Below are 21,926 nucleotides of genomic sequence, written 5' to 3'. Positions count from 1 at the left end.
GGTGAGCAATAACAATGAAACGTGTACCTTCAAATTTTTGTTCTAGCTTGTATGCTGATTTTACATACCTCGGCAAAGAATAAACACAACATGACTTGATCTTTTTTTTTAATGGACAAGTCATTTCATTCAAATGAATGGAAGCAATAGTTATTAAATAGAGGCAATTGCAAAGCAATCATCCAACGTATTTTTGGGGAGAGAGGTTTCAGCTGAGGGTAATGCAGCAATCCAACACAGAGTACAACTGTAAAGGTCAACAACGATTTCATCACTGTTCCCTGTAGGTGCAGAGCAGAAATACGCTGCTTCCCACATGACAGAGTCTGCAGTATAATCCACCTTTGTGGTACTACAAACTCACAAGGTTACAATGTGAAATCATGTAACAATTACCATGGTAACAAGGCGTTAAGTCAGAATTGTGCATCAGCCGTTTTGGACTGCAGGGCTGCAGTCGGATTGCTGCCATTCTTCCCCAAACATAGGAGTATAGAAAAAAGTAACACTGCACCTGAAACCCAATGGATGACATGTTCCAACTTTCATTTTATGTCATTGCAAAATGGTGAACTTTTATTGGAGATTGATTAGCCAATGTTCCTGATTATATGCCAAGACATGGCAACTGAAACGTACAGAGAAAATTCTGCTTTTCATAAAATGTCATTCAAAGAGTCTCAGGTAGTGCATCACCGAAAAGGAGCACATCGGGCATTTACAAAAAACTTCTTAAACCCTTTGTAAATGGCTACCAACCATGATTATTTGTAATTTAATGAATAGTGTATTACATTACAATTCAGCTGGTATAATGATGGAGATTTTCAGCTGCCATAAATCAGCTTCTTTAACTGACAGCCCAATAAAACCACTGCCAGGACAGTAGTGACAGTCAATCTTATCAGTACACAGGTTGGACCTTCAGTAATCAAAAGCTTGGCTGAAGCTGCGTTTTTGTCCACCTCTGTTGTTGCCATAGCCGCCGCCGCCACCACCACCACTCCGGAACCCGTTACCACGGCCACCATGTCCCCCGAAATTTCGTCCCCTTCCACCTCTGAACCCTCCTCCTCCTCTGTCACCGCGGTTACTGAACTGCTTCTCTTCCAGTTCTGGGAGCTCTGTGGCAGCGGTGAGTTGCCAACGGCGACCATCCTTCCAGCTCTCCTGTTGAATGAGTAAAAGGGTTTCAGAAAGACAACTAGAGCGTCAATTTAAATTTCGGATTATTTACACAAATTGAATCTGGAAGATACTACAAACAGACCACCACACATATTGGACAAATGGCAATTTTTCTTCTTGTTCTTACCTGAATCTCCTTGACTTTATCAGCTGGAATATCAAAACAAACTCCCTGTCACAAACAAAACAAACACAGAGAAAGTGATATGGTGAGTGTTTCTGTCTTAAATGGCATGATCACACCTACAATTTTAAACATTTACTTTTTACAAACAGATGTTTGGTTGGTTTTTTTTTGTTTACTGGCTGTGGATAATTAGTTATGTGCTCATTGTGTGACTGAAGTGGCTCAGTTCACTTTTAAAATGTTGAATTTTTTTTTTTCTTTCTTAATTTGCATTTCGATTTGCCAGTTGGTTTACCCTTTTCCATTTGGCGGGTGGGGACTTACATCCTACATGTGACCTACATCCCTTCGATACTGTATACTCTGCATTAAATATAACCTTCTTTTAGTACGTACTCTGCCAAATTTATTGTACAGATGTTATATATCTGTGACACTCAAATTCAACACAGTGAAGAAATGAAAAACAGGGAAATGTCCTGAGCATACTGTACTGGCAAGTATGTACACACCAGCAGTGTGTAGCAGCACTACACACGTGTACATGTTTGAGCGTGTACATACTGTTTTGCCTTTGAGGAAGGTCATTCTGTGAATATGGCTCTCAATCTCTTCTCCGAGTTGTTCTTTGATGGTCTTCCAGGCATAACCCAAATTATGCAACTCCTGGGAACACACCAACTGCATGGTGGTGTAACCCTGCAAAAACAAATGGAAACAATAAGTGAGGAGGATTTACTGTTATACATCACCTAAAGGCACATCCAATTTGTAATGGAATTGAGATGGCGGAAAAGCACTGCACTACAGGCAACACAGGTCAAGTGGGCACATGTGCATCCAAAGGCTGTAGCATTTATATATGCAGAAATAAATCAATCTCGCTAGAAGCGCTGAACACTGCTGCTGTATAGAGTCCACTTTAACCTATTGCTATACATTGAATGTGTGCGTGCATGCGTGTGTGAGACTTACAGCATCAGAGCTGAGCAGTGACCTCTGCTCCAGACTTGTGGCTCCAGAAATATGGGCCAGGGCGGCAGCTAGTGCATCAACTGCTCCTTTCTCCTCGATCAGCTTTTCCGCTGATGCTCTGAAGTAACTAATAGCAGTGACTGGAACAGAGTCCAGAAACCTGGAAACAATACAAGAAAAAAAAAAAAAAAACTATAATCTGACACCAGTGACGGAAAACTGGCTTAACATTAAACTGTACCATGATGAGGGCAGAGGCTTTCAAATATCAGTCAATTACAGTAATTTCATACTCCCAAATCTAAATTAATTTGATTCCCCTTGACTCACTCTCCACAACTACATACCTGACAGCATCCTTGCTTGATGACTTGATGATGTCATTGGCAGTGGGAACGCCAACTCGCCTAAATGTGATGCCCTGGAATAATACCAAATAAAAAGATATTTTTAATAAAAACAAAGATTATTGTCCTTGTGCAATAACCAAGTGTAAACTTGTTTTATCCACAGTTGTATTTTTATAACAAAGGCTACTTTTTTTTAAATTCATAAAGTGTAAACTTTTTATTTAGAACGGATGTATTAACAGGAAAAGGTGACTTTCTCTTTGGTTTGCTGTGCACTGTAGCACAGCAGCACATTCTTTACCTGTGGCCTTTCTAATCAAACACTCACTTGTCTGTCTTCACTATTTTTGATTATCCCGTTCCCTCTGTACCTTCTAGTCAATTTTCATCTCATATGGAGCACAGATGTCACCGAAAGCTTTTTTTTTTTTTTTTTCCCCCACACAGCTGCTCAAACAACTACAGCTGTTGTTCCTCTCTTTTGTCCTTCGTTTGAAAAAGACACCTACAGCTTTGTTCTCTACGTAGCGCAGCTGGTCCTCTTCTCTCCTCTGGTAGAAGCAGATGCAGACTCCAGTCCTGCCTGCTCTGCCCGTACGGCCCGAACGGTGGATGTACGACTCCACATCCTGACAACAACCAGAGACAAAGACATTTTCAGAGGCAGTAAATGTGACAGGCCATCTATGCTTCACAATTTATGTAACACTGTTAATAGGAAAGTGTGCAGTACATATCCATCCACTAAGAGTTCATTCTTCATTTCCATGAGTCAGCCAGAGCACGCGAGTGTACTGCAGCAGTTATCACTCATTTCTATCTAAAGGATGCAAACGTGAATTTTTAAATGTATTTTCTTGTGGATGAAATCTGCACATTAAGATCAGAATATATTTTTACATCATAACAGAACACTGGGACAGCAATGAAACAGTATATCCTGTAAATGCAAAGATTATTTAGACGTTATAAAATAATATAAACACATTTGAGTTAAATTTATATATATTCTAATAGTCTTGTTGATGACTGGCATCCCACCTTGGGTGGCGAACACTGGACCACCAAGTCGACTTCAGGGATGTCTAATCCACGGGAAGCAACATTGGTGGCAACCAGAACCTCAAAGGTTCCGTTCCTGAAACCCTTCAGCGTCACCTCTCTCTGTTTCTGTGGAATATCGCCATGAAGGGACTGGGTACTCTGAAAACATGCAAACAAAACACAAATGAGGAATAAACACCCGAGACCATGTTGAGGAAAATATAATATACAAGAAACAAGGCAGCAGCTACGATACAAAAAAAAAGTATCTATCACAATTTCCTGAACTCTCAAAGTGATATTTGTAATGCAGTTACACGATATAAGCAATTTAAGGTGATCATTTTACAAATTAAAAGGTGCAACATGTCCCCCCCTGCATGAACTGGCAATTCATAAACTGTTAAATGTGCATGTGCTTTATGCAGGTACATATGCGTGTCTACCTGTTTGATAGACGCATTCATGGCAAGTTCATTAGCTTCTTTCTTTGTCTCACAGAAGACAATGGTCCTGCCATGTCTGCCACTGTACACCTGGATCACATCACCTATCACAGCCGCACGCTGTGACCAGTGGGACGTTATGGCCAGATGCTGCAGACGAAAGAACAGAGACAGAAGACAAACAGAAAGGGAGGGAGAAACAGGGACAAACATTTTCATTATTCCAGCTGGCAGACTTGAACTTGTTCTTCATTACAATTCCTCTGGTGTGGACAAAGATAAATACAGCAATTTATTTACTGCAAATGAACTTGCTGCGCTTTTCTGATGGAGATATATATGAGCTTATTTCAGACTCTGTCACTTAACTGCCCCTGCACACTTAGAGAGAGAACCAAGACTGCTGTAATCCTTGTTAAAAGGCACCCTGCACCCATCATCATCATCATCATCATCATCATCATCATCATCATCACCCCCACCCCACCCCCAACACACACACACACACTTACTTCCACAGTTGTTGCAGCTTTTTGTGTTTTCTTGCCAATCAGATCAACATGTTTGCACTCTGCTCTCATGTATTTCTTGGCCACTTCGTACACCCAAGATGGGCAGGTGGCCGAAAACAGAAGAGTCTGTGGGTTGGTGTCAGAGTCTGGAGAGGAACACACACGTTTCTTATTTCACATATGGAACAACCCTAAAAAAAATAATTTAATCAACTGTGGTACGCATGATCCACAAACCACAATCTGATAACTCCACCCTTTGCATATATACAATAATGAACACACAGATTTACTTTACCTTTCTCGTATGATGTACCCAAAATCTCTTCAACCTGTTCGGCAAATCCCATGTCCAACATTTGGTCTACTTCATCCAGAACCACGTGTTTCAGTTTGGAGAGGTTCAGTTTATTGTTCTGGAGGTGGTCTTTGATACGTCCAGGTGTTCCGATCAAAATATCAATACCATTTCGGATAGCATCAACTAGACAGGACGACAGGAGAAAAAACAGGTCTTATAAATATTAAAGTATAAAAAAAAATTGTTATAGCAGCAGACAGAAACCACATTTAAAAAACAAAAGACAGAGATATTCATTGTGGGATTCACACAGTCCTGTTATACATGTTCAATTTAAGTACTTTATTAAATATTATTTAACAAAAAGAGGATTTCAATGTGAATAAATGAGTCTTGTAAATGAGACATGCTTTTCTGACACTGTCATTTATAAACAGTTATAATGTCAAAGGCCTATTTTATACATGGCTAAACTTCCATAACTATTAACAAATGTTAAAATGCTTCGTGCATGTCAAAACCAGTCTGAGGTTTGGTGCGTGGCTGTCGTTGTTTACTTGCATATTTTGGATCAGATTAAGGCTCAAAATTGTATATAAAGAAGTTGCCATTTTGAGAAAAGAACAATAAGAACAAAAACAGTGAAATCCAATAACTATTGTTCATTTATAAAGGATCCATTTATGATAAAAAAAAAAAAAGGATTTTGGAACTATAATTCATCCCAACAAAAAAGTAGAGCTGTAAATAAAAGTGATGCGTCCCCTAATTTTAACTATTTAAAAACTACTTGTAGTAGAGATAACTCAGTGCTTAAGACTTACTCTGTGGATTGTATGAGCTGCCTCCATAGAAACAGGCAATAGAAAGTCTCTTGGAGACATCTTTGAAGTCCTTAGAAACCTGGATGGCTAACTCTCTGGTTGGAGTTAACACCAGGACCTACAGACAGGCAAGAGAGACACTCAGTCATACACAAACATACTGAGAGAGTAACTGACACTTGGACCGTGACTGATGCTTCCAGCAAGAGGCTTGAGTGTGTATCGGTGTGCACCTTGGGAGGTCGGCCTCTGGTCATCTCTGCGGAATCGTTTTGGAGCTTCTCCACCAAGGGGATAGCGAAGGAGAAAGTCTTTCCTGTGCCTGTTCGGGCTTGGGCAATTACATCCTCTCCATCATAAACAGAATTGAACGTCTTTACCTGAATGTCAAACAGGTAAGAGACTCCCCGAGCTGAGAAAATGATAGCGAGGTGACAGAGAGCAAGAAAGTGGCATGACAGAGAAAGACAAGAGGATCAATGGTAATTTGTTATTTAGCAATGAATAAACCTCTCGTATATCAGATCACTCCTAGAAATGTCAAACAAATAGTCAATCCATATTGCTAAATCATGTGTAGTCAGTAAAAAGCAGGTGTACATCAACCTCATTAAAGCACACGTGTACATTGCAATGACTTTTTCAAAAGTTTAAGTGTTAATTTGGATTTAACAACATGATCGGCCAAAAGCATGTCAGGTTTTGCACATCTACCAATACACTTATGAGCTCTACCAGTGGTAAATCAACTGAGGTATAAAAATGCAAATAGGATTTTTACCTTTTAGTTTATTAATAGTGTGTTGGGCAATTCTGAAGTTGGAGAATGCCCCTTCTTTCTGCTCTGGTGTCTCCTCCTAGAAAAAAACAAAAAAACAGAGTCAGTCTGAATGTCTCACAATCTGATGGGTCACATATCAGTGTAACTGAACTGAGGGCAGACTGCCTGGACACTAAAGTGACCCACTATCACCTCCTAATGTAAAAGGTGGTATTACAAGATGGATATATTTTAAACACATTTAAGGTTTAATGAGCACAAAAAATATTACAGAACAGACATTTTCATGCAAGCATAACCACTGTTGCAAATGAAACAAAACCTGCAAAAGAGCACACTGATTTATAAAAAGTCTCTTCAGAGAGCAGTCATTGGCCCAAACCCTTCAACTTCACCCGAGAGGACCAAAACTGTACACTATCCCTTTTCAAATCTTACCGGTTCTTTGTCGCTGTCACTGGCTGAGTCTTCACTTGACGGTGACGGTGTCTGGGTGGGAGTCTGAACTGGGGTGTTTGGGGTGGAATGTCCGTTGGTTGCTGCCTCCGATATTGCCTTCTTTTTCTTTTTCTTGCTTTTCTAAACCCCATAAGAAAAGTGTTTTGAGTTATACATGGGGTAAAGTATGACCTTATTCAAGGACATATTGGTACAAACAATACAGCACTGACCTCTGTGTCTCCTTCTGAGTTCTTCTGCTTTGGCGTTTCGACACCATTACTGTCGTCATTGACGTCAGCAGGCTCATTTACGTGGCCGTTCACTTGGTCCACGGTCAGTTTGTCTTTTTTCTTTTTCTTCTTTGGTGTTGGAGGGTCACAGTCGGGGTGCTCCTGTTCCTCCACCTGCTGCTTCTTTTTCTTGAGCTTCTTGCCCTCCTTGGTCTTGCTCTTGTTATTTTTAAAAACACAAAAGGTAAAACACCAAGATTAAACACATTTTATTGATAATTATTTATATTTAAAGCATCTACTTACCTACAGAGGATCTTATTCTCTTAACACTGTTTTTAAACATTTAATTTACATTTTAAGATAGTTTTCACATGAAATTGAACAATTAAGTATTCAAAGTAAGTTTAAATCCGTTTGGTCTATCATTTAATCAACCACATCAGATATTTTTGGGATGTTTCTCTGACATTTTGGCTTTGGAAACATGACTGTCATATTTCAATAGTATTCCATTTGTTAAAGACCCATGTTTATTATTTACCTTGTAAATATGATAACATCATCCTCGTTTACAGTTATTCTGAACATGAGTGGAGCTGGGATTGTTTGTGTAAAAAAAATATTCGTATTAACAAAAAAAAAAAAAATCGACCAATGAAAATAAAAGTGCCAGCTGTGATCCCAAAGTGAAACGTTGTTCGCTCTTAGGACGGCTGTTTGTAAATGTGGCGAGCAGCTGACGAGCCCAGCTGAAGGAAAAAACGTCATCAGTTGACGACCACTTCGCAGATACACACGAGTGCGGGCTGCTTTTTGCCGGTTTCCATGTTGTCAAGCCATAAATCCGTACAGTCTACAAATCAGCTCAGCACCACATGGGCAGGCCACGTGATCTCCCGAGTTAGCTAGGCTACACGATAACATTTACAAAGAATGCCAACATTACCATGGCAACATGTCTAAATAGGTTTATTATGATATGAAACGAATATGACATTACTAATTCATTTTTGCCTTGATTACCTGTTGCCGTTTTCCTATCGATTAAGTGGCGTTTAAGTGTCCGGTTAGCCGGCGTATAGCGTTAGCCGGTTCAGCCACATGCTACCAAACACGGGGCAGGACGTCGCGCGAGCTAAAAGATCTTTTTTTTTTCAGGGCGACACGAACAACTCTACTTACATTTGGGGTTTTAGCCACCGCGACAGTGTCCGCGTCTTCTTCCATGATTGGATCCTCGCTTTCAAAGATTATTTTTGACGGCATTTCTCTTCCCTGATGACTCCCTTCGGCACAGACACAGATGCAACCTCACAGGCACGCGGACGGAAAAGAAGGCGCGTCGCGAGAACGCGTGTTCTGAGCCAGACGTGAAAATAGACGTCATCAGTGTGGGACACAACGAGAGAACTGTTTTTTTTTTTTTTTTTTTTTTTACTTAATTCATAACATACAAAAAAACCAGTACAGAACAATGACAGTCTCGGTTCTTTTCATGTCACTCGAGCATCAGCTGCCTTAGAGTCACAACTACTAAATATATATTTCACAAATGGATGTCAATATATACCAAACCAACAAAGCTGAATTCATTTAAAAAGTTTAATTTAATTAACTTAAAAAAAAGTTGAATTAATTAAAGAAATGAAAAAAAATAATAATAATAATAATTAACTTAAATGAAATAAGTTCAATTAATTTAAAAAGTTGAGTTGTATTAATTCAAATAAAATAAGTTGAATTAGTTAAAGAAATGCAAAAAAAAAATTTTAATTAACTTAAATGAAATAAGTTCAATTAATTTAAAAAGTTGAGTTGTATTAATTCAAATAAAATAAGTTGAATTAATTAAAGAAATGCAAAAAATAATTTAATTAACTTAAATTAAATAAGTTCAATTAATTTAAAAAGTTGAGTTGTATTAATTCAAATAAAATAAGTTGAATTAATTAAAAAGTTTTAATTTAATTCATAATTTTTTTTTCCCTGAACTACTGTGACAGAATGAACCAACCATTGGGTACATTTCAGACACACATTAAACATAGGCAGCATAATATTGCAGTACAGGGAAGAGAAATAAGAAAATAACCCGTTGAACTACAAACACAATCTAACAAGCTAAATTTGACTCAGAACAACATTACATTTGTTCTTAACTTGAATAATGTATAAGGTATTGAAAGCTTATTGATTAACTTAATAATTTATAAGAGATATACTTAGACAGTATGGGCCTAATTTTCTGTTAAAAGCGAACTGTGGTTTACAAATATGAAACATCATTAACAAACTAATGCATTTTGTTTTGCAAATACAAAGACTATCAAACACATAAACCACATGTTTCCTAAACATAATGCTTCCGAAATGTCTCCCTCTGCTGAAGATTTTCTGCTGAGTAGTTCGCCCTCCACCACAACGGGTTAATTTAAACGCCCCAGGTTTGTAGAAGCTCAAGGGTGCAGCATTGCATGACCACTGCGTGGATGGGAACGAGACAGGTGTGGTGGATAGGATTTAAGTGAGTTTGCTGGAGGTGTTGTGAGAAACAGAGACTGAGATTGTATGCAGCACAGCAAATAACAGCACAGGGTAACCAAGAAGTGATCATGCACTGTGTATTCAAGAGCACACCCTGTGCAAAGGTCGTGTATGACAAAGTGGTATGCATTGCTGAACAGTTGGCCATGCATACCACTTTGCCACACAGGACCTTTGTGTTCAACATAATCTCATATAATACCAGTGTTTATTTTAGCTATTTATGGAAAAATGGTGCTGACACGCCTCACTTTGAAATGAGCCATTTCCCATAACATGAAATATTTATTGGTAGTATCAGTGTAAGGTGGCGGTGTCATCTAACGCTGAAGGGTAGGCCTCACGCCACACCAAAACTACACTCAGACCAATAATCAGATACCACAGAGCAGATGCCATTTCAGGAGTTTATCCATGTAGAAAGTAAGACAGTAAATCAACCAGAGATACAGAAACTGAAATCGTAGCTATTTTTTTCACCTGGACAGATCTTACTCACCTTAAAAAAGTAAGAGATTACATTTTATAAGCTTTTTAGAAAGTTGTAGAGCAGTATTACAAAGAGAATATTGAAGTAGTGAAATAATCTTACATTGAATAAAAAAGTCTTGAAATGCAGACCATGTGACTTTGCTCTTGGCCTTTGCTGTCAAAAAAATATGATGCACAAGTGCAGAAGATCTAAACTTTGTGTAGATCTTCTGATTTTTACACTGTTGCTAGGTTGAATGTGATTTATATTGACTTTGAAGAAAACTTATTGAAGAAGCTCTGACAAACTGCACACAATAGTTCCCCAATTACCTTCGTTGAACATACATGTCTAGTCATGTAATGCAGCTTCCGGTTTATGATTGTGAGGATATCCGCAAAACAACATGTTGTTTCCTAGTTCTTCTTTATTCAGATATCAAAACGCTGCTACAGGTTACATTTGTCAATTAAACCAGCTGCCAAACACCTTTAGTCCAAGTCCTTCACAGCTCATACTGGATGTCCAGGAGCTCCCTATCCCCCCCTCCTCTCTCTCTCTCTCTCAGCCTGCCTCGCCTCACTGAACAATGCTCGTTTTTACTTCCTTATCAGTTGTACATGTGGTGGATGTAGCGGATTGAAGACTGCGTCAGACGTGTCGTGTCGTGTTGGGTTGGGTTGGTTTTTAACGGTGCGCGCAGCCACAACTTGTCGGACTGTGCGTTTGGATGCCAAGTAGCGGTTTGATCAGACGAGACCCGAGAAACAACACCAGAGACTTAAAATGTTACGGAACATGTCCAAGGTCCATGTTTTGATAGTTTCCGCCTTTCTTGTCGTCCTCATGGGGTAGGTACTTTACCTGTTCTTCACGACTAAAAGCTGCTAAAAGCGTTCAACAGAAACCCCTTCACTCAAATCATACACTTTCAGAAAAAGACGTAAGCAAAAAAAGCTGGACGGAGACTCTTAATCATGTCGGCTGTCTACTGTATTATGAGGCTGTCTACTGTATTATGAGGCTGTCTACTGTATTATGAGGTTGTCTACTGTATTATGAGGTTGTCTACTGTATTATGAGGTTGTCTACTGTATTATGAGGTTGTCTACTGTATTATGAGGTTGTCTACTGTATTATGAGGCCTACAGAAGGCGACAAGTGTGCTCGACAACGGAAACTGACAGAAATTGGTGGGAACTACTTTTAACGACGAAAATGAAACTAAATGAAAACTAGCATTTCAAGACGTGAACTGTGACGAGGGGGGTTTTGACATCTTTCGTCAACGAATACAAACTAAAAGAAAATGTTAAACATGGACTTAGAGATAGATAAACTAAACCTGTTTTTCTGAGTTTAATTTCAGCATTTGTGCAACCACACGCTGCAGCTCCTTATAGATTAAAAAAAAAAAAGTCCTCCGTCGCACAAAATACAGTCTCTATATTTAGTTTGTAATGTTTTTACTGCTTCTTCCTGGTGTTGGAGGGAGGGGGAGGAGGGGGGTGTGTGAACTAAACCATAGTGTCTCTTCAACTAAATCCAGACAGTAAACAGCATTTTAGTGACATTACATTTAGGAACCACGATAGTAATTTCGTTATAGGATCTCGGTAATACTAGTAAGGGATGGCCGAAGAAGGACTGGTGTGGCAGCGTTTGGTTTTTGGAGTACAATGGGGAAAAAAAGGGATAAAGAGGTGTGGAAACAAACTGCTGACACTGGCCTTGTGGCAGGTGAGCCAGTTGGGTCAGGTTGCAGAAACATTAGGTGACTAATAACCACTATTCAATCACGAGAGACTTAAATATAAGATAAGTTTAAAGGTTATTTTTATGATTTATTTGAAGTAGTGTGCAAAAAAAAAGACACGCATGTCAGGTTAATTGGTGATTTGTTAGGTGGGAAACTGTTTATATTTAAATGTAGTGTAGAATAAGTGTTTCTGATGGTGTCTGTGTGTCTTCATAGGGCCATCTATATTTACTCAGGAAATACCATCTCATCCTTCAGGTAAGTGAGGTTTCAGCTGCACAGCTAGAATTTAATAAAATAAACACTTACCATTTGTGAAAGATTAATCCCGTCACTGTCCAGTCATCATGTCAATAACAAATGTTGTGTGTTTCCCTTGTAAGGATTTGTGAGCCATGTTATAATAAACCTGAGTCAGATATGAATCTAGTGCTGGAAATGCAGAAGGAACTGCAGGAAGTGGAGGTAAAGCATTGCCCGGACAATGGCAGCTGGAAGATTGGAGACCTCCTAATGCAAACTGAGTGAGAATCTTCTTCTTTTGACTAACAGGGTAGAAAAGCAGGTTCAAATAAAGCTCTCCATTCACACTTTCCAGTCACAATGTTTTACTAAAGGGTGACTAAAGGGAGTAAGGGTGTTTACTAAAGGGTGAGGATGTTAACATGGTTAACATCCTCACCCTTTAGTAAAACATTTACACAGTTCAAATGCTCTTTAAAGAGACAATGGAAGATATAGGAACCTATGATAGGTCATAGATATAAGCTGACAAAGTATACAGAGAAGAAAAAGCATATGCCTGTAAGTCCTGCTTGTTTTTGTCATTACATATTGAAAACCTGCAGCAGTATTTAGTTGACTCAGTTGGAATGCAACAAAAATATCTTACTAGCAATTTCATGGAATCAGGAAGCTAATACAAATGGGTCAGACCAGTTAGGGTTCCGCTTTGGTGCAATATACTAGATGTGTATATGAGTGATAATGAAGATGTAATGACAACCACATATTAGGTTAGGTAGTTACTTTATTAATCCCCGAGGGGAAATTTTATTACAGCAATAACCAGATATCATTCATACTGATTAATTTAGTACAGACAAACCTTGACAACTTCTGTCACTGAACTGCACCGACTGTGTTCCTCACTCAGAGAAAGCATGTGAAGAGCAATTCACGGTACTGGCTGCATAATGAGCTGCTGCCTTTGTAAACTTGGCATTAGTTGAATTCACATTGTGAGCACAAATTAACAAATCTGTCCCTTTGTCCTAGTCAAATGTGCACAACCAAAGGAGAGAGGTCAGAATCAAATTATTTGCCACAGCTTACTTTTATTTGGCATACAGTGTCAAACTGCAGCTCATAGCTGGACTAAGAGCTGAGAATTACAGCGCATGTATGAACATAGCTTGGATGTCATAAAATGTATTTTTCTCAGTTCACCAATAAAAACTGGAATGCTCTTCCGACTTTTAGCGACATCCATCGTATTGCACCGCACCAGTTGTTGTACAACAAAAGTATCAGTTATGGTGCAACAATTTAAGCAGCAAAAGTGTTCTTCCTGCATTGCTGTGCAACCTGGACATGTACACCTATCTGCTTAATGCCTGCCGGGATAGGCCCCCAAGGTCCTGCACTGGAAATGACAGATACATGGATTGATAAATGATCAACCCATGCAGCTGTACTCATAGATCATAAATAGACATCATAGTCTTAAAGGTACTTCCCTTGAGCTCAGAAATACAGTGCACAGCAGTTCTCTTGACATTGGACCATGGAATGACAATTTACAGGTTTTCTGTGATATCTGGTCCTCTGGGATTGTTTGTGGATGGAAATTATAATTTTCTTACTGCTATCTGTCTTTAATATATTTATTTTACTTTATGTATTATGTTTGTACTGTTCTCTTTCTTTGAACCAATATGAATGTCCTCCTTTTAAATGGTAAAGTGAAGCTTGATCTTTGCTCTTCTTTACCAGAGTGAGTTACCCTCAGCCAAGCACACAGAAAGGGTAAGCTATTAAAACACACATTCTTCTGTGTAATATTCATTTGATTTCTTAAAAAAACAAACATGTTTTTATGAAATCATGGGGGTTTCACATCCTATTTTGGTACTCATGATTTTAAATGCAAAGACTCCTTTATAATGTCCTGTCATTTTATGGATTTTTTTTTTTTGTGGACTATAAAATCAAAACAATGAGTTGAGCTAAAATTCTGAGGAAAACAGCAGAGTTGGGTGAAAATTAAGTAGTTTGGGGTTGCTATGTTATTTAAGAAGTAAAAAAAATATATCAAAGGACCGACCAGGAAGATATACTTTTATTAATGTTTTCTTTTAGTCAAACAACATTGCTTTGGCAAATATTTACGCACCTAATGAGAAAAGCCCGTCATTCTTCAGTATTGAGACCAATTATTTGATTTGTGCAGCTCAATGGTTAAGAGTGAATTTCTATCTAATTTTAAAGTCAGTACAGACATCAAACCTGTTCAAAAACTGATCTTGGTTTCTCAAGAAAGTGTTAGAAAAATGACAGTGTAAGACAGACAACTTTAACAGACTTTAATTTGCAATTGGCTCCACAGGGACTTTAACAGTGGATAGTTGTAAACTATATATTTGGATGGCAGAATTAAAATGCAAATATGTTAATCCATTCCTACTTTTATGGAAATACAGGAGAACTCCATTCATGACATTGAACCCATCTGAGAAATAAAATAGATCAAGCTGTTACAATGTTTACTGACAAATGAATACAAGAATGAAATATGGACTGTAAACTTAGAAAATGATGAAATAAGAAACCAGATTGAATATAAAAATTTCAGTTAAAAGGAATTTTTATGAATGTGAAGAAAAGGCTAAAAAGTTGAAAGTGCTAAAAACAGACGACTAAAAATACAATAACTTGTATTAAATTACCAAATAACTCACCACTGACTTGGATCAAATTATTAAACCTTGTTTGGTCATGCTAAAATACTGATCTTCCCTTTATTTTGAAGGGGAAAAAAAATATTTGGAATATATTGGAAATGAACTAAGCCATGAACTCCTTTTGTAAAAGTAACTCTCCAGGGCCTTCAGTGAGGGGCTTTGTGAGGATTTATCCTCACCACTGTTGCAGGCACATCAAGCATCATTTATTAATGGAAGTTTTCTGCCTTTTCTTCTCGCGTTACGTTCAAATTCTTTCAGCAAATGTCATATAACCAAGAAGATTAAAGACTCATTGAACTGATTTAACAAGTTGGCTAACAAAACATTCATTGTGACACTCCGAGGTGCAAACAATGCAGCTGTCTAAAAAAGGAAGGTTGGAATGGGGATAAGACATTTTGACCTATATAGTTCAGTTGTTTGAAGGTTCATGTAATGACAACCACATAACATTATAATAGCTACAATAATACAATATAATAGCCCCTGGGCTGCACTGACTACGCTCTTCTTCACTCAGAGAAAGCATGTGGAGGGCAGTCTCTCTGCTACTGACTGCATACCTTTGTACCTTTGTTTACCTTTGTAAACTTGATGCTAATTGTATGTACATTGTAGGCACAAATTAACAACTCTGTCCCTTTGTTCTAGTCTAATGAGTGCATGCTGAGATGAAAGTCAAAATTTAATTTATAATCTGTTCATGATTAAAAATTTAATTTATCATCTTGCAGTTTCCCCAACTTTTTAATATTTAACACAGAGCCAAACTACCGATCATACCTTGACTAAGAGCTGAAAATTGCAATGCATGCATGTACAGTGGGTACGGAAAGTATTCAGACCCCTTTAAATTTTTCACTCTTTGTTTCATTGCAGCCATTTGCTAAAATAAAAAAAGTTCATTTTATTTCTCATTAATGTACACTCAGCACCCCATCTCGACAGAAAAAAACAGAAATGTAGAAATTTGTGCAAATTTATTAAAAAAGAAAAACTGAAATATCACATGGTCATAAGTATTCAGACCCTTTGCTGTGACACTCATATTTAACTCACATGCTGTCCATTTCTTCTGATCCTCCTTGAGATGGTTCTACTCCTTCATTGGAGTCCAGCTGTGTTTAATTACCAAGATTGAACTTTTTGGCGTTAATTCTAAGCGGTATGTGTGGAGAAAACCAGGCACTGCTCATCACCTGCCCAATACAATCCCAACAGTGAAACATGGTGGTGGCAGCATCATGCTATGGGGGTGTTTTTCAGCTGCAGGGACAGGACGACTGGTTGCAATTGAAGGAAAGATGAATGCGGCCAAGTACAGAGATATCCTGGAAGAAAACCTCTTCCAGAGTGCTCTGGACCTCAGACTGGGCCGAAGGTTCACCTTCCAACAAGACAATGACCCTAAGCACACAGCTAAAATAACAAAGGAGTGGCTTCGGAACAACTCTGTGACTATTCTTGACTGGCCCAGCCAGAGCCCTGACCTAAACCCAATTGAGCATCTCTGGAGAGACCTGAAAATGGCTGTCCACCAACGTTCACCATCCAACTTGACGGAACTGGAGAGGATCTGCAAGGAAGAATGGCAGAGGATCCCCAAATCCAGGTGTGAAAAGCTTGTTGCATCATTCCCAAGAAGACTCATGGCTGTACTAGCTCAAAAGGGTGCTTCTACTCAATACTGAGCAAAGGGTCTGAATACTTATGACCATGTGATATTTCAGTTTTTCTTTTTTAATAAATTTGCACAAATTTCTACATTTCTGTTTTTTTCTGTCAAGATGGGGTGCTGAGTGTACATTAATGAGAAATAAAATGAACTTTTTTGATTTTAGCAAATGGCTGCAATGAAACAAAGAGTGAAAAATTTAAAGGGGTCTGAATACTTTCCGTACCCACTGTATACATACATATAGGTTGAATGTTATATTTTAACGTGTTTGTTTCCCCCAGACGCACTGATGTGAACTCGGTGACTAACTGGAATGCTCCTCTGGTTTGGGAAGGAACCTTTGATCCAGTGGTTATTGATTCAATCTACAAGAAAATGGACCCACGAGTTGCTGTGGTGGTTTTTGCTGTTGGCAAGTAAGGACACAGAAAAGTCTCCAGTGAAATGAGGTTTCGTCTGACCTGAAATCTAAAACCTTTTAAATCTGAAAATGTAAAGCTTCTTCACATAAATACTGCTTCTCTTCTGTTATTATTTGTCTTATTTCTTGTCTCATACTGAGTGAGAAGCTCTTTGACTTGTTTCTTTCCATGTGAACAGATACACGCGTTTCTTGAAGGGATTCTTGGAAACGGGGGAAAAGTACTTCCTTGTTGACTTCAGGGTCACTTACTATGTCTTCACCGACAATGAAAAAGATGTTCCGAAAGTACGTTGTTGTTCACTAACATGCAAATGTCAGGCAGGGACAGGCATACTTTATGCAGTATTCTTAAACATGTTAGCCACATCTTTAAGGTACAACATATGACAACAACCCCTGGGAGATGGAGGGGAATGCACATTACGAAATGGAAGAAGAGATTTACTGAGAAACCCCAGCTGGGCTGTCAGAAAAACAAAATAAGAGGCCAAAGCCACAAACAATTACATTGCCTACCTCCAGGGATCCAGTTCTATGCAGACAGTTAACTTATTTCTCTCTGAATTATAGGAATACTGGTCATGTTGATAAAAAAAAAGAGGACAAAAAAAGACTTAACTTGACCATCTCTTCAAAAAATGTCATACATATTTAAGGCAATAATTACAACTGACACATTCTGTTCATGAAATAGATATGGAAAGACTGTTCAATCTCTTGTTAGTGATGGCTTCAATTGTTTCACATTTATTATAATCATTAAATTTTGGCAAAATATGTAATTACATTCCTTTTGTTTTTGTTTTACTGTTCAGGTTGCACTGGGAAAAGGCCGGAAGGTCTCTGTTATCACTGTTCCTAGTGCCAAACGCTGGCAGGAGGTAGTACTTGGCAGGATGAAATGGGCCACCATCACCATTGACAAACAGGTACGAAGTGAAACATAAAAAACAGGTCATACACATGAAAGAAAGCGAGGGCTTCGTTTCATCTGGTAATCTCAGTTTTTAATTAACATGCATATCACAAACACAAAAAACAGTAACAGAAGAGACTTCCTGAATAGCTCTGTCATGGCTCACTGGCGGCATAAAAACAAAACATGGTGCTGTTAAATATTACTGAAATAACATCCACAGTGTATTTACTCTCACATTGTATCTGCTCTGTTTTCAGATACGTAATGAGGCAGATTATCTTTTTATGATGGACATCGACAGTATCTTCCACAACCGTTTTGGAGCCGAGGCTCTCAGTCAGCTGTCTGCTGTACTTCACCGTGGCTACTACAAGGTTGTACTCTTTTTTTTTTTTTTTTTTTCTTGATCCGACACCATTATCAGCCCTCACAAGTGTCAGCTAAAGACTCTTATCAATATTTAAAATAATTATTATTTTTCCCTTTTTCTCAGAATACAGACAGAGATAGTTTTCCGTATGAGCGTCGGCCCCAGTCCAAGGCCTACATTCCTGCTGGTCAAGGAGACTACTATTACTCTGCAGCTGTCTGGGGTGGATACCTGGAGGACATGTACAAGCTCGTCAAGTAACCAAAATGAAATTATCTTTCAAGTTATTTAGATGCTATTTCAATTTTTTTTTTTTTAAAAAAGGTAGTGAAGAATGAGAGCGGACATTTTGGTGGGCGTTTAGATAATCTGTGGGGAAAGAGCTTTGCCTTCAAATTCTTGTCTAGTTCTTAAAAACCCTCATCACTATTGTATTTTTTTTTCTAAAAAACATTCTAAGTTCTCTGAGTTCTACCGCTAATATTTTCTCAGATACTGTTACGACCAGTCGGAGAAAGACGCCAAGAACAACATTGAAGCTGTGTGGCAAGAGGAGAGTCACCTGAACAAGTACAGTGTTATAATTCATTTCCACATATTCTGTTTTTAATGTACAAGTTTCAAGCAAATCCACCCTGTGATTTTCTTATCTCGGGTAAGAGGACACTTTGGGCCTGATTTAATAAGATCTCAACTGTTTGTATATTTATTTTTGCATCGTTTTGCAGGTGATGTACTAAGAGTATTTGCATCATTCAAATCAGGTGCAAATCGCTGTATTTAAATGAGCGGTTCGTGTGTGTTAAAGGGAAATTAGGAAATGTAAATATAACAAGAACAAAATGCTGTATAGGAGATCATCAGCAAAAAAGTCAATACTGTTGGAAAAACAAAAAGGCGAACGATATGTCTGAATAATTTTTGCCTCTGACATAAAAAAATGTTTTCCACGGGTGTAAAACCACGTTCTCTACGTATTATTTCGTTGTGTGGAGTACGCACATGATTTTACACACAAAAACCTTTCGTAAATCAGGCTCTTTGTCTCTAATTCCTCTGAGAACATAAACAAAGTGCACCCAGCATGTCTGCCAATCTCTCTGTCTCGCACAGGTACCTGCTGTACAACAAACCAACCAAGGTGCTGTCTCCAGAATTCCTGTGGTCGGACTACGATCGGGTGCCAGAAGACATTAAAGTCATCAGGGTCTCCCAGCTTGTCAAAAACTATGCAGAGGTGCGACCCAATGGTGGACACTGATGTCACATGAATGATATTCAAGAAATAAAACATTCTTGGGAAATGATAATAAGAATTATTGGGATAACTGGTATAGATTGATTTGTCTATGTCATATTGTGCATACCTAAATATTAATTCAGAGCAAATGTTACAATTTAAGATGGTTGTGCTTGTTTTTATATCATTGCCATTTAATAATTCCTGATTTTGTTTGGTTGGCTGTTTCCTATCTCAAATATAGTTGGGTTTATGGTTGAACAAAGGCACACTAATTTGCAGGTAGTCATAAAAACTGGAGGACAATTTATGCAGTGGCAAACTTTTTAGGGGAGGGGTGTTCTAAATTGTGTTGTGAGTGCACCTGCATACTCTGCATACACCTCTGCTCACTGCAAATATTTTGGCTGGTCACAGCAGGAAAAGTACAGGTGGAATTAATAACATTGGTGCTGACCCAGTTCTCTAAGTTTCCCATTGAGTGGGATGATAGTGCACCAGCATGCACAACAGCAGAACCCACCCGAAGTGGAATATAGCCATTGTTAATGTGTTTGTGCTTTTCCTGCTAGGAAAAGTCAAAGTATCTCAGGGTATTACATTGTGTGCGTTGTCTTGGAGAGAAAATATCATCACATCTTGAACTAAAATTAATGGTGAAAGATGCCGTTTAGTTTTTTGTGTGTGTATAAAGACCTTTTACTGAAAAGTTTACTTTTATTTGTTACTGTATCAGAACATGTATATGTGTGCTTGCATGTGTGTATGTATGAACTGTGTATTTATCAGCCATGTAAAAATAGTTCCAGTAACCTCCAAGATTACAGCTACATACACTTCAAGCTGTGACCCACTTAAACAAATTAAGATAATCATATAGTTGCAGTTTCTAAATATAATGTGAAAAAAATGGCACTATATGGCAGTGATACAGAAGCTGTAGACCATCTGTGTTTCCCAGAATTGCATTTCCCCACCTGTTGTTTTGTTTTTCACAATATTACATTCACTGTGTAAACATGGCGATACATGTCCATGGTGCTTGTGACTTTAGTAATTCACACTCAGTTTCAGAAACTTGGTTTCTTCAGTGCTTACACTTGTGTATAAGAGGCAGAATTTAATCAGTTTTCAAAATGTTCATTCTTTTTTAAATAAATTTTGTTAAAGTAGGTGACTTATTTGATGTGTGTGCGTGCGTGCAATATGAAATATTTATTTAGTTGGGGGGGAAATTAGCTTCCTGTTGACCCCCTCTGAACGCGGGTATCAAGACACAGGAGAGAGAAAGAGGAAAGAGCTTGTCCTAGATCAACCTCGCATCAGAAAACAGTAAAGCTAATGAAAACGTTAAAACTTATATGGGAGGCTTTTTCCATCGTTGGTACATTAAAGAGGCCGCACTGGATGCTGCAATTTAAATGCCATATGTTGCTTTCCACGCTTCCTTTCTGAGACAGCAAGGACTGATACAACACTAACTGACAAGATTGTGCAACATGCGTGTACTCTGCTGTGATGGTCTCTGGTGTTATCAATTTACTCATTTAGATCCGCTTGTGAGTTTGCTTGGCCCAATCCCAATGTCCACCCTCACAGACTCACAGACTTTGGGGCGCGTTCCCAGTAAGTTTGCGAGGGTTTAGGGTTACCCCACTGTCAACTCATCGAGTCTGTTTTAAGTTAAATGTCTGCATTTGATTTACTAACATTAATGCCTTTTCTGGTAATTAGCTGAAATGAATAGACATTATATAGGCCTAAATATAGACAATGTATAGGTTTATACCTATCCATCTATCTATCTATCTATCTATCTATCTATCTATCTATCTATCTGAAAATGACTGAATATGGCACAGTCCAACTCACATTTTCAGCGGCTGCGACTGCTGTGCACCGTGTTTCAGTGTGAATATTGGTTTATTGTAAGTGAATAAAGCTTAAAAAAGCAGCTGTCTCCAGTTGGCTCCATCGACTGGTATCATTCTGTTCACCACAATAGCTCCCTTTGTTTTGCAGGGGTTCATCAGAAACATGGGCTCCTCTCCTTATACCTATTTTATAGCCATAATCTTATCAATTTACTTCATAACATTGTTACCCTTTTTATAACCTTTTTTTGTTAAACATCATTATTATGAAAATGTGAATGCAACAACAAGTAAATGACAATTTCATGAATAAAAAAAAGGCAAAATAACAGAAATCAATCAAGAGAACAAGATTAATAAAACAACACAAGATGCCAGAGGATAGTATACATTTGCAAAACCAGTTTACACTTTTAATTCACAAAGCAGATAAACGGTCACTACTGGATATCTATAGG

The 21,926-nt window shown here is 38.3% G+C and overlaps 2 protein-coding genes across 4 annotated transcripts; one reads left to right on the top strand and one right to left on the bottom strand.

Annotated features, from left to right (window-relative positions):
* Positions 1–95: 95 nt before the first annotated feature.
* ddx21 (DEAD (Asp-Glu-Ala-Asp) box helicase 21) lies at positions 96–8,567 on the bottom strand. Its single transcript, XM_069173799.1, has 16 exons — positions 8,405–8,567; positions 7,220–7,438; positions 6,987–7,127; positions 6,549–6,624; positions 6,001–6,179; positions 5,768–5,885; positions 4,941–5,126; positions 4,643–4,788; positions 4,131–4,280; positions 3,682–3,843; positions 3,150–3,269; positions 2,638–2,711; positions 2,291–2,450; positions 1,880–2,014; positions 1,316–1,360; positions 96–1,170 (listed from the first exon to the last, which is right to left on the bottom strand). Exons 1-16 carry the CDS (start codon positions 8,486–8,488, stop codon positions 925–927), a joined length of 2,241 nt encoding a protein of 746 aa, XP_069029900.1. The 5' UTR covers positions 8,489–8,567; the 3' UTR covers positions 96–924.
* A 2,300-nt stretch (positions 8,568–10,867) lies between these two features.
* LOC138213280 (globoside alpha-1,3-N-acetylgalactosaminyltransferase 1-like) lies at positions 10,868–20,766 on the top strand. Of its 3 annotated transcripts, XM_069174295.1 has the most exons (11): positions 10,868–11,089; positions 12,214–12,255; positions 12,381–12,521; positions 13,993–14,025; positions 16,923–17,057; positions 17,242–17,350; positions 17,881–17,994; positions 18,242–18,358; positions 18,478–18,611; positions 18,847–18,924; positions 19,468–20,766. In XM_069174295.1, the coding sequence occupies exons 1-11, from the start codon at positions 11,025–11,027 to the stop codon at positions 19,613–19,615; spliced, it is 1,116 nt and encodes a 371-aa protein (XP_069030396.1). In that variant the 5' UTR covers positions 10,868–11,024; the 3' UTR covers positions 19,616–20,766. The 3 variants fall into 3 exon arrangements, with proteins under 3 accessions (XP_069030396.1, XP_069030397.1, XP_069030395.1); XM_069174296.1 differs by lacking the exon at positions 12,381–12,521; XM_069174294.1 differs by lacking the exons at positions 10,868–11,089; positions 12,214–12,255; positions 12,381–12,521; positions 13,993–14,025 and adding an exon at positions 16,239–16,575.
* The last annotated feature ends 1,160 nt before the right edge of the window (positions 20,767–21,926 follow it).

This window comes from Embiotoca jacksoni, unplaced genomic scaffold (genome assembly GCF_022577435.1).
Source record: "Embiotoca jacksoni isolate LCO1_2020_lvr unplaced genomic scaffold, fEmbJac1.0.p SCAF_6, whole genome shotgun sequence".
NCBI lineage: Eukaryota > Metazoa > Chordata > Actinopteri > Embiotocidae > Embiotoca > Embiotoca jacksoni.
This window is presented reverse-complemented; position numbering and strand designations above follow the sequence as displayed.